The sequence below is a fragment of the Leopardus geoffroyi genome, chromosome C3 (assembly GCF_018350155.1).
Source record: "Leopardus geoffroyi isolate Oge1 chromosome C3, O.geoffroyi_Oge1_pat1.0, whole genome shotgun sequence".
Classification (NCBI taxonomy): Eukaryota; Metazoa; Chordata; class Mammalia; order Carnivora; family Felidae; genus Leopardus; species Leopardus geoffroyi.
Window position 1 is genome coordinate 55998405 of NC_059338.1, and position 12064 is coordinate 56010468.

The following is a 12064-nucleotide window of genomic DNA, read 5'->3' on the forward strand; positions in this document are numbered from 1 at the left end:
GGCAGTATCAGCATCCTCCCAGCACTTAGAAAAAATTATTCTATTGCTTTCTGAATTCCATCATTTTGATTGGGAAGTCTCCTTTTGATTCGCCTGTTGATGATCTTAAAATATTCTATTTGTATTTGGTTTTCATCAGTTTTATTTCCAGGTCCATAGATTATCTCTCTGGGTGCTCTGGAAGGCAGTTAAGCTGGGTTTGGCTCACTAAAATCTTTTGGTTAGTCTCAAAGACCCTGGATATTTTCAGTCTCCCTTCCTCTTGGAACTTTAATTTTTACCTCCTTAGCTCCTTGGAGTTTTAAAAAATCCAGCCTCTCTTTCTTTTTATTTTTTTTAAAGTTTATTTGTTTATTTATTTAGAGAGAGAGAGAGAAAGTGGGGGAGGGGCATAGAGAGGGAGAGAGAATCCTAAGCAGGCTCTGCACTGTCATTGTGGAGACTGATATGGAGTTTGAACTCGTGAACCATGAGATCATCACCTGAGTCAAAACCAAGAGTTGAACGCTCAACCCACTGAGCCACCCAGGTGCCCCCAGCGTCTCGGTTTCTACTTTCTAAATGGTACATGCCTCAAACACACAGTGAAGCTGACTGTCTGGCTCACCCTCAGTGAGCTCTCCTTTTTTCCAGGTCTTGGTTTTTGCTGTCTTGATAGCTCCCTGATACTTTTTAAACAAATATTTAAAAAAAAGTTTTATACTGTATTTCTAGTTGTTAGTGGGAAGACTGGCCTAGTATAAGCTAATCAATCATAGCTGGCAGACTTCAGTGAATTTCAGCTATTTCTGATAGTTTCCTAAATTTCATATAGGTCCAGAAAAAAAAAATCATTTAGTTTCTTCTGCTCTTTACATCTTGCCAACATTCTATTGCTGAAGGCCTTGTGAGAGAATGCCTTCTTGGCATAGCTCTTCCTCTTTGCCCAACTTTGTATGTGCCCTCACTCTGAGACCACTTTGCCCTAAATCCTAAATTGTACTGCAAAGATGGAGATGTAATTTTTTAATGCTGATAAATACATTACAAAATATTTAAGACATATAAAAAGTATAATATGAGTACACTCATGTACTTACCTCCCAGTTGAAGCCTTCTTTGTGCCCTGCTTGATTTTATCCCTTTCCATGCCTGTCAAAGGTACCCAGGCTCTTGAATTTATTATCTTTTTTTGTGTATTTCTTTATACTTTTGCTATAGATGCATAACTCAAACATTATACTATCAGAAAAATGTATCATGCCATGTAAATGCTTGAGCAACTTGTGTTTCTGCTCAACACTATCTTTGTGAGATCTATGTTTTCTAAATCTAAAAACCTTTATTTAATTCCTTGATATAAATATATTGCAATTCATTTAATTCTTCTCCACTGATGAATATTTATATTTTTTTCAATTTTTTTCTATGACAAACAATCTCAGAGTCCCTCACCACACTGACTCTTTGCTTAGCTTCTACCAGAGGCTAATCTCAGAGTCCAGAACTGGCCACCTCCAAAACCCAGAGAGAAAATCACCACTGCCCAACTCATTTGCTTCCTGAGAATTATCCCTTTCTCAGTACAACTGACAATAAGAACTTAATACTATTCTTGGAAAATTCATGCCCATAAAGAAGGGTATCTTCTATCTTCACGATTTGAACAAACCATAATACTAGGATGACCATATAGTAAATAACAGTAGACTGTTAGAATGGCGGTAGAGCTATCCCAAAGCTGGAGTTATGGAGTTCGATACCATGTGGGCAACCCTGACAGTTGGGGTATATTGTGCCACTGAGACCAGTATCTTTCTATTTTACTCTTTCCTCCCAGGGAAGGACTGCCTGAATGTTCCTTTTTGCTGTATTCTCATTTCTACATTTGTATGCTGGAAACCAAATCATAAATAAACAGAAGGTCACATAATCGCCCAACAGCTGGTTGTAAGCCTAGGTTGGTCTAGCTCCAGATTTATGAAAAAAATCAAAACAAAGCAAAGCAAACCCCAATGCTAAACATTTCACTATTTCCAAAGGGTCATAGCTTTGCTAAAACACCCAATTTTTATTTCTAAACAAAACATTTAATACTACAAATACAGTTGAATAGTAGGTGAAATGATTTGTGTATAAAATTATTCATTGAAGAAGCATGGAAGAACATTGAAGACAATCAAAATGCCCATAGGAGACTGATTCAAGAAATCACATTGAATAGTATGCCGTTTTTAAAAGGTTCTTTGTATACATAGTGCCAAGGTATATTATTAAGTACAAAAACAAGGTATAGAACAGTGTATATATTTTGCTGTACTTTGTCTAAAACAAGGGCAAATAAGAAAGTGCATTTTAATTTTTCCATACTCTCATAAATAAACTATGAAAAATTATTCAGGACATTAAAAAAAGTGACTACCTGAGGGGACCAGGGAAAGGGTGGGAACTAAAAAGAAGGGAATCGGGACCTGGGAAAATTTTAAGTCATGGGTGAAAATAAGATTTTTCACTTTTTATTTTAAAGTTTTTGAACCATGAAAATATATAATTATTATAACAAAATAAGCACACACAAGCACAACACTTGTTATTAGTCCATGATCAAAACAACATCTTCATTTGGGTGACTTCCTCCAGGCTTGCCTAAGTAAGGTGTGAACACCTGTCTTGCATGGTCATTGCTGAAACAATAGGGTGATGAAGTAAAAGCCTAAGGGAACAGAGAGGGAGTGTTTGCCTCAAAAGGCAAATGATAGTCCCCATTCAGGAAGACAGAAGATGATTGTATCTATCAAAATAGATAGTTTTTTCAGTTTCAAAATAGTCCGAGTTGTAGTCTTGGCAGAACACTTGTTACAAATAAACGGTAATCATTGATCACCTCGTTTGGAATGCCCAGCCTCCATTTCCATCTATCAAACTCCTACCCGTCTTTGGGGTCTTCGCTGATCATCCCAGCCAGAGGCTGGAACTTACTGTTGCTACCGTTGAAGTGTAACCTGCACAACCTGATATACAGTACCTGTTACGCTGCTCCTTTACAACTAATCACCAACCCCAGCTGTTTCTATCAATTTAGTTTGTCTCAAGCTTGTCCTCTTATCTCCGTTATTTCTGCTACTATCATAAGTTGGGTTGTCATCACTTCAAACTGAAAGTCTCAATTGTCTCCCTATGTAATGCCCGATGTTCTAAAACCTCCCACAAAAGACCACCAGAGTCGTGAGTCAAAGCCAAGCGGCAAGGGTCGTTTATTGCAGGTTCGAACCTGGACCTCTGCGCACTCGTTGCCGGTGACACACAGAGGCCCCGATCAGAGTTGGTATAGGGTTTTTATAGACAGGGACAAACAGCATAGGTGAGTGAGGGTCCTGATAGGTAAATTCTAAAGTAAGGACATTTGTGGTTTTCTGATTGGGCGTCCTTTGTCTGTTACTTGTGGTGGGGGAGAGAAAGAAAAAAAAAGGGGAAGGGGATAGGTGAGGAATGTGTTAAACAGGCAAGATTACAGAAGCGAGAGACGCCAGTTGGTTTAAGTACAATTACTCATTTCATTACATATCAGACTACGTTTAGGAAGGTTTACAACCCATTCTACTACACAGCGGGTTACTTCCAGGAAAGGTCTCACAATGCTCATAGTAAACAGCAAGCAAAACAGACTTCTCAACAATTGTATCAAAGATCCATAATAAGCGGAAAAGAGAACCTAGCTTTAAACTAAGGTAGGGCTGTCATTTGGATTGTTCCTTACATTCCCCCCTTTTTCTTGTGCCTAAAGAGCCAATCTTGGATCTTCAGTTTTCTATTTGTAATGTTTCGAGCGGTTGGTACTGAGTTCGTAAGACCATTAATTGTACAGCATTGAACCTGTCTTGGACAAAATTAATAATTCTGTTTATGATACAGGGGCCGAATGTGAGAGCGAGCAGTAGGATGGCCAGAGGCCCGAGTAAGGCGGAGAGCAGGGTAGTTAACCATGGGGACGCACTGAACCAGGATTCAAACCATCCAGCCTCTTGTTCTCTTTCCTTTTTCCGTTTATTTAGCCCTTCTCGGACCTTGGCCATAGAATCTCTTACTATTCCTGTGTGGTCAGCATAGAAACAACATTCTTCTCCTAGTGCTGCACAGAGACCACCCTGCTGTAGGAACAGCAGGTCTAATCCTCTCCTGTTTTGTAAAACTACTTCCGAGAGGGAGGTTAGGGACTTTTCAAGCGAAGTGATGGCAGTTTCTATTCTTTCTATATCTTTGTCAACCGCTTCTCTAAGTATACTAAATCCCTTGTTTTGTATAGTTAAGGCCGAGATCCCTGTCCCGGTTCCGATGGCCCCGAGTCCAAATATGGTGGCCAGAGTTAGAGCCCCTGCAGTAATGAGTTCTCTTTTAGTCACTCTTTTGGGTGCTATCCACATCTGGTCTACATACTCAGCTGTGTGGTATATGATTTTTGGGAACACAATTACCATTACACAGAATTCCGACTGATTGAACATGTCCTTATAGAGGCAAGGGGTTAATCCCGCATGAGAACAAAGCCACCATGAGTTATTTGGTGGAATAATCCAGTTCTCTGAAGTATTGAATATATTCCTGTTACTTATGCATAAGTGGCTATATTTTGTTGGCACTGTTCCTATACATGTCCCATTTCCCGTAAGCACTGGTAGTGTGAGGCCGGGTCTTCTCTGTCCCCAACTGCAAGCGTCTGAGTTGTTTGCAGTGCTATAATTCCCTGTTATTGCTACTGACTCGTAAAATGGAGGTTTTGTGGAATAGCACAGCCAACAAGCTTCTGTTTCATTGGGTTTAGTATGGTTTAAGGCCTTATAAGTAGTATTTATCATTACCCATAAGGGGTCATCTTTGAATGGGATTTGAATTTTTTGGGGTTTTTTCGGGGTCACCTGAGTGGTCGAAGAACTAGTACCCATGCCCGTGGTGTCAGTAGGCTTACTAGTGGGCCCTGGAGTAGTAGTAGGCTCACTGGTGGCCCCTATTACTGGATTCGGTCCTACTAACACTGGTGGAACCTTGGGTTGTACCTTTAGTTTTATCTGAATAACAGTTGCAAAGTAAGGCGGTCCCCGATACAGGTGAATTCCCCAATTTAGCCCCGTAATCCATCTCGTCTCCTTTTTTCCGTCCTCTAGGAATTTGATACGAATAAGGTTACAGGCGCGGATCTGCTTGGGACAGGGGCTGGCAAATTTCATGTCAATATAATGGGGTTTTACCTCCCATTTCCAGCTTCCATCATTGATAGTGACACAGCTCCAAGCCTTACAGTAGAGGGATTCGACTCCTCCACAGGTTTTTTTCATTGCTCCTGTTCTGAACCCGGGACATGCATAAAACCCACCAGATCTTATGCGCTTTTTTTCATTTTCTGGGGTTCCGGTCCATGACGGATTAGGACGCTGGCGGCTTCCGTTGGGGGGAAGTACCCCCATAGTTATGGCTACGTCCTCTAGGTTAAAATATAGATCAGGCCACCAGGCATTTAGGGGAGTATCGTCTATTGTGGTAGTATTATAGACTTCCTGAGTTTCTAGATTAGAAATCTCCCAAGTTAAAGTATAGGGTATATGGGGGTTGCTCGCAATACTTATCAGTCCGTAGGAGGTGAGCAGGAGCACGCTAATGAGTGTTCCTCCGATCATTGTGGGTCCGGAGCTGCAGCAACAGTCTTGGTATGGGACACCCAGGCCTTTGGTCTCAGCCGGTTTTCGGGGTCAGGTTTTCGACGCAGAGCCAATTTTAAAGGATGGGTCTTACTCTGGTCAACTGTCCAGGCGGTGTTGGCTTCCGGCACGAAGTCTTTTTGAACCGCAAAGGTATCAGCTGGTCGGGCGTGGGTGTAATGGATCCAGGTAGCAATCCCGTCGACTTTGAGAGCAGTGGGTGTGGTTAGGATCACAATGTAGGGTCCCTTCCACCGTGGTTGGAGGGTCTCTTGCTGGTGTCTCCGCACATATACCCAATCTCCGGGTCGGTAGTGATGCGGCTCAGGAGGGGGCCCGTTCTCATAAATGGCTCTCAATCTGGGCCAAACTTCCTGGTGGGTGTGCTGTAGTTCCCTCAGGGAAATAAGAAGTTCATGATCATCAAATTCAGTTAACACATTAGACTGTAGGTTGGGAATTATAGGGGGGGGCACTCCATACATGATTTCAAAGGGGGTTAATCCAAGTTTGTAAGGGGAGTTCCGCACCCTGAACAGAGCGTAGGGGAGTAAGACTACCCAGTTAGCGCCAGTCTCCATGGTCAATTTGGTTAGGGTCTCTTTTAGGGTTCTATTCATTCTTTCTACCTGTCCTGAACTTTGGGGTCTATATGCACAATGTAGTTTCCAATCGGCCCCAATAAACTGCGCTATCCCTTGTATTACCTTTGAAATGAATGCTGGTCCATTGTCTGATCCTATTAGGGTAGGGAATCCGTACCTGGGCATGATGTCTTCCAACATTTTCTTTGCTACTATCTGCGCAGTCTCATGCTTGGTGGGGAAGGCCTCTGTCCATCCTGAAAAGGTATCTATAAACACTAGCAGATATTTGTATCCATATTTTCCAGGCTTTACCTCGGTGAAGTCTACTTCCCAATAGGCTCCCGGCCTGGTTCCGCGAGTTCTTGAGCCAGGGTTTTTCCCGTGGTTGGTGGCGTTAGTTAGTTGGCAAGATTTACAGCTAGTAACTATCTGTTCGATTTTTGTCCTAGAGTCTTTGATGGTGATCCTAGCATGTCTTATTAAGTCTTGCATTTTTCTCGTGCCCATATGAGTGGCTCGGTGCATCTTGGATAAAACTTTATTTCCCATTTCCTCTGGGAGGATTATGCTACAGTCTGCTGCTCTCCACCATCCGTTAAGGCACTGAGTCATAGGCAATTTTTGGATCCAGTCTAGGTCTTTTTTAGTGTAGGTGGGACTTTCTGGTAAACTAGCTGGACCGGGGTCTGGTAGGGTGGTCATTAAAGCACAGTCCACCTGTAAGGCCACCTCTCGGGCCACCTGGTCAGCCAGATTATTTCCTCTGGCCACCGGTGTGATCGGTTTTTGGTGGCCTGGGCAATGTATGATGGCTAGTCGTTTAGGCAGCCAGAGTGCCTTTAAAAGAGCCAATATTTCTTCTTTGTTTTTGATGGTTTTCCCTTCTGCAGTTAACAGTCCCCTCTCTCTGTATATACCTCCATGTATGTGGGCCGTAGCAAAAGCATATCTGCTATCGGTGTACACGTTTAGTCTCTTGTCTTTTCCCAAAGTCAGTGCCTTGGTTAAGGCCACAAGTTCAGCCCGTTGGGCAGAGGTGCCAGCTGGCAAAGGCTCTGCCCAAACAGTCTCAGTTTCAGTTGTGACTGCTGCCCCCGCGTACCTTTGACCTTGATGTATAAAGCTGCTGCCGTCAGTGAACCAGGTAACTTCGGCGTCTGGCAGTGGATGATCCTGTAAATCTTCCCGAACTCCATGAACCTGTGCCAATATCTCAGCGCAGTCATGGAGAGGGGTATCTAAGTCCGGGTCTGGTAACAGGGAGGCAGGGTTTAGTGTTCTGGTGGGAGCATAAATGATTCTGAGGGGATTTAATAAGAGTCCCTGGTAGTGAACCAGTCGGGCATTGCTAATCCATCGGTCAGGAGGTTGTTTGAGGACTCCCTCGATGGCATGAGGGGTTGTGATATGTAACTCTTGTCCCATAGTTAACTTATCAGCATCCTTTACCATTAGAGCTGTAGCAGCTATCATACGGAGGCAAGGAGGCCAGCCAGCCGCTACTGGGTCCAGTCTTTTTGAAAGATAGGCAACAGGCCTGGGCCATGGGCCAAGGAGTTGCGTCAGCACTGCTTTGGCTACCCCTTTATTTTCATCTACGAAGAGATGAAAAGGTTTGGAGACATCGGGGAGCCCTAAGGCTGGTGCCGACAGCAGGGAGAGTTTAATTTGCTGGAAAGCCTGCTCAGTTTCCTCTGTCCACTCAAAGGGCGCCCGTTCTCGGGTGACCAAGTAAAGAGGCTTAGCCATCTCGGCGAACCGAGGTATCCACAAGCGGCAGAACCCGGCTGATCCCAGGAACTCTCTTACCTGCCTTCGGGTCGTGGGTCGGGGGATGCGGAGAACGGTTTCCTTCCGTGCATCAGTGAGCCATCGTTGGCCTTCCCTTAACAGATACCCCAAGTAGGTTACCTCGGATCTGCAAATTTGGGCTTTCTTTGCTGAAGCCCGGTACCCCAGGGCACCAAGTGTCCGGAGGAGATTTTTGGTGCCTTGCAAGCAAGCTTCGGCAGTCTCAGCGGCGATTAAAAGATCGTCAACGTACTGTAAGAGAGTTACTTCGGGGTTTTGATTCCGGTACTCACCCAGATCCTCGTGGAGTGCCTCATCGAACAAGGTGGGTGAGTTTTTAAATCCTTGGGGGAGCCGGGTCCAGGTGAGTTGCCCATTTATGCCTCTCTCAGGGTCGAACCACTCGAAGGCGAAGAGCTCCTGGCTTTTGGGGGCCAGAGGCAGGCTGAAAAAAGCATCTTTTAAATCAAGGACCGTATACCATTGTTTTTCTGGGCTGAGGGCACTTAGGAGGGTATAGGGGTTGGGTACTGTTGGGTGTATGTCCATGACTCGGCGGTTAACTTCTCTCAGGTCTTGTACCGGACGGTAGTCTGCACTGTTAGGTTTTCGTACGGGCAGCAGGGGGGTGTTCCAGGCTGAATGGCAGGGACGCAAGATGCCTAAGTCTAGGAGGCGACGGATATGTGGTGTGATGCCCTTTTTGGCCTCCATTGACATCGGGTATTGTCGGACCCGAACTGGATCTGCCCCCGGTTTCAACTCTATGAATAGAGCTGGGCGATGTTTAGCCAACCCCATACCCCCGGTTTCAGCCCATGCTTCTGGAAACTGCTGGAGCCAGGGCTCTATGTTTTGACTTTGTGAGGGTGGCCCCTGATGGAGTCGATATTCATCTTCTAATCTTAGAGTAAGTATGGTAATGGGTTGGTTGTGCGGGCCAGTCACTTGGGGGCCCTCTGGCGTAAAATGAATCTGGGCCCCCATTTTAGTGAGTAAGTCTCTTCCTAATAAGGGGCACGGGCTGTCAGGGATGACTAGGAAGGAATGGGTGACCTTTCCATTTCCTAGGTCCACAGTTCTCTGGGTGGTCCAGGGATATTTTCTTATTCCAGTAGCCCCTTGGACCCAGGAAGATTTTTCAGAGATTTTTCCATGGGGTCTGATCAAGACCGAATGTTGTGCCCCTGTGTCGACTAAGAATTGAACTGGGTTCCCCTCCACTTGTAGCGTTACCCTAGGTTCGGGGAGGGGATCCGAACCCCGTCCCCCCTATTCTGCATCTTGAGTGAAGAGGGCGGGTGTGGTTTTTGGCTGCCACGGTTTTTGACCATAATGTGGCTTTTTCTTTTTAGGGCATTCTCGGGCCCAGTGGCCTTTTTCTTTGCAATAGGCGCATTGGTCCTTATCTAGGGGCTTGTGTTTATCCAGGGGCTTTTGGACAACAGTAGCCAGGACTTTGGTCATTTTCTCGGTGGCTTTAAGTTGCCTGTCCTCTGGAGTCTCTCTATTACTATAGACACGCTGGGCAATGTGGAGTAAGTCCTGAATCTGTTTTCCCTCCAGGTCCTCTAGCTTCTGGAGTTTCTTTTTAATATCAGTGGCTGCTTGATTTACAAAGGCCATTACAACAGCAGCTTGATTTTCGGGGGCCTCGGGGTTCATGGGGGTATACTGTCTGAAGGTTTCCATTAATCTTTCTAAATAAGCGGCAGGGCTCTCTGTCTTACCTTGTATTATTGAATACACTTTTGCCAAATTAGTGGGCTTGCGTGCAGCAGCCCGGAGACCCGCCATTAGAGTCTGGCGATAAATGCGCAGCCGTCCCCTACCTTCTGCCGTGTTGTAGTCCCAGCCATCCTGTGGGGGTCGGGTCAAGGGAAAAGCTGCGTTAATGAGATCAAGGTTAGCAGTGGGTTGGCCGTCATCCCCAGGAACCAGCTTTCTTGCTTCCAATTGAATTCTTTCTCGCTCCTCGGTAGTGAACAGGATTCGGAGGAGCTGCTGACAATCATCCCAGGTGGGTTGGTGAGTAAACATAACGCTGTCTAAGAGACTTATTAAATCTTTAGGGTTGTCAGAAAATCGGGCATTCTGGGTTTTCCAGTTATATAGGTCACTAGTAGAGAAGGGCCAATATTGGAGTCGGGGATTCCCCGTATCATCGGGAGGCCCTATTTCCCGTAAAGGTAAAGCTACGGTGGAGTCAGGAAGGCGGAGTCCTGGCTCACGTGGGGCCCGCCTACGGGTATGTCCGGCCGGCCCTTGGACTTCGCCCCCATTAGGCATGGGCGCGGGTTGAGCCTCCCTATTCTCCAGTTCTCCTATGGGCTGGGCTACGGGAGGCTCTGCCGGCGCAGCAGGGATAGGGGCAGCTTGCGGAATGCGAGGAGGAACCTGGTAAGGGGGAGGGTCGAGAAAAGGTAAATCTTGGCTGTCGGGGAGAACAGGGGGTGCAGCTGGAGTTGGCGACTTGGGAGGGCTGATAGGTTTAGCCGCTAGGATTTGGCATGACTCTGCTATTAAGAAAGAGGCCATCCAAGGAGGAGGGTTTTCTACTAAATCTTGCCACACCAGAATATAGGGAATCTGATCCGAGTGACCTTCTTTCCCTGGTAGGAAAATTTTTGATTTTACTTTAAGGACCACAGGGAGGCAGAAGGTTCCCTCTGTAGGCCAATTAACCCCAAAGGTGGGCCATTCAGAGCGGCAATAGGTAATTAACTTCCTTTTGTGAATGTCTAGGCTTAAGCTGTGTCCTCTAGCTTTTAGGTCCCTGAAATTGGCGAGGAGGAGGGAGAGAGGGGTGCTCTGCGTTTGGCCCATATTATAATTCTGAGGAAGAGGAGAGGAGAAAAGGGGGGGGGCGCCGCTGGCCAGGGGGCAGGAAGGAAAGCCGCAGGGAGCTGAGAAAGGAGGAGAGAGAAACAAAGGATGGAATAATTAATTCTGATCAGCCGAGAAAACACTTAATTCCAATAAAACATCCGACCTATGAAAGAAAAACAAGAACTAACAAAAATCTTTCGCAGCGGTTCCAACTTTCTTGGCTAGCCCGACAGAGAGGGTTACGGCGGTATTTACAAGGGCCCCGGGGTGACAATACATTTAGACTGACAAAGAAGCACTCTTTAGACTGACAAAGAAGCACTCGCGTACTCGCCCGTCCGCGTCCCTCGCGGGAACTTAGGTGCCTCTTAGCATGGGCGGGCAGGTATAAACCCCCTGCTCGGATCAAAAAGATTTTGACCGCCTTAAGCCGTATGAGGATCACCGCGGAAATCGGGTTAGAGCCCACTCGAATCCCGTAGCTTATGCTGTGGGACTACACATAGGGTAAGTCAGGCGCGTGCCCCTGACTCCCAACAATCATTCCATTCAACAGACAGACACACAGACATACATCACATCAAAATACCGGTAATAATTGGCATGCCTAGATGGTTTTTCTTCTTTTTTTTAGACGCCTAGAGATATTTTTAGCACTCTGGAGGTTCATAAAGAAAATGAAAGTATTTAGTTCGCAGGCGCGTTGGGCGTAAGCAGCCCCCAGAAAAGAATCCAGATGGGCCAAGGAGCCCCAGATGGACCGAACAGCCCCAGATGGGCCAAACAGCCCCAGATGGACCAATCAGGTCCCCAGATGGGCCAAGGAGCCCCAGATGTCAGTGGACGTCTCCAACTGACCCCGGCTGGGTGCCCTATAGCGCGTCCGCCAGGGTCACACCAGCTTCCAGACAGAACCGGTTCTCCAGAGAAGAAGCACAGATTAGAGAGAAAAGGAAGAACGTTAGAGCCGGCTTACTTACCGATCGGAATCAGATACGACCCATTGATCAGAAGTCTGGTGAGCTCGGGGGAGATCTCGGTGGGACCTCCAAATGTAATGCCCGATGTTCTAAAACCTCCCACAAAAGACCACCAGAGTCGTGAGTCAAAGCCAAGCGGCAAGGGTCGTTTATTGCAGGTTCGAACCTGGACCTCTGCGCACTCGTTGCCGGTGACACACAGAGGCCC

General features: G+C 46.1%; 1 protein-coding gene across 1 annotated transcript; it reads right to left on the reverse strand.

The window, feature by feature from the left end:
- Positions 1-5833: 5833 nt before the first annotated feature.
- Positions 5834-10873, reverse strand: LOC123586580 (the record flags this gene model as incomplete). The annotated part of the gene is given in 2 exon segments (XM_045455810.1): positions 5834-10213; positions 10496-10873. Coding segments are annotated over 2 exon segments (4758 nt in total), but the record flags the coding sequence as incomplete, so codon positions are not given.
- Positions 10874-12064: the final 1191 nt, after the last annotated feature.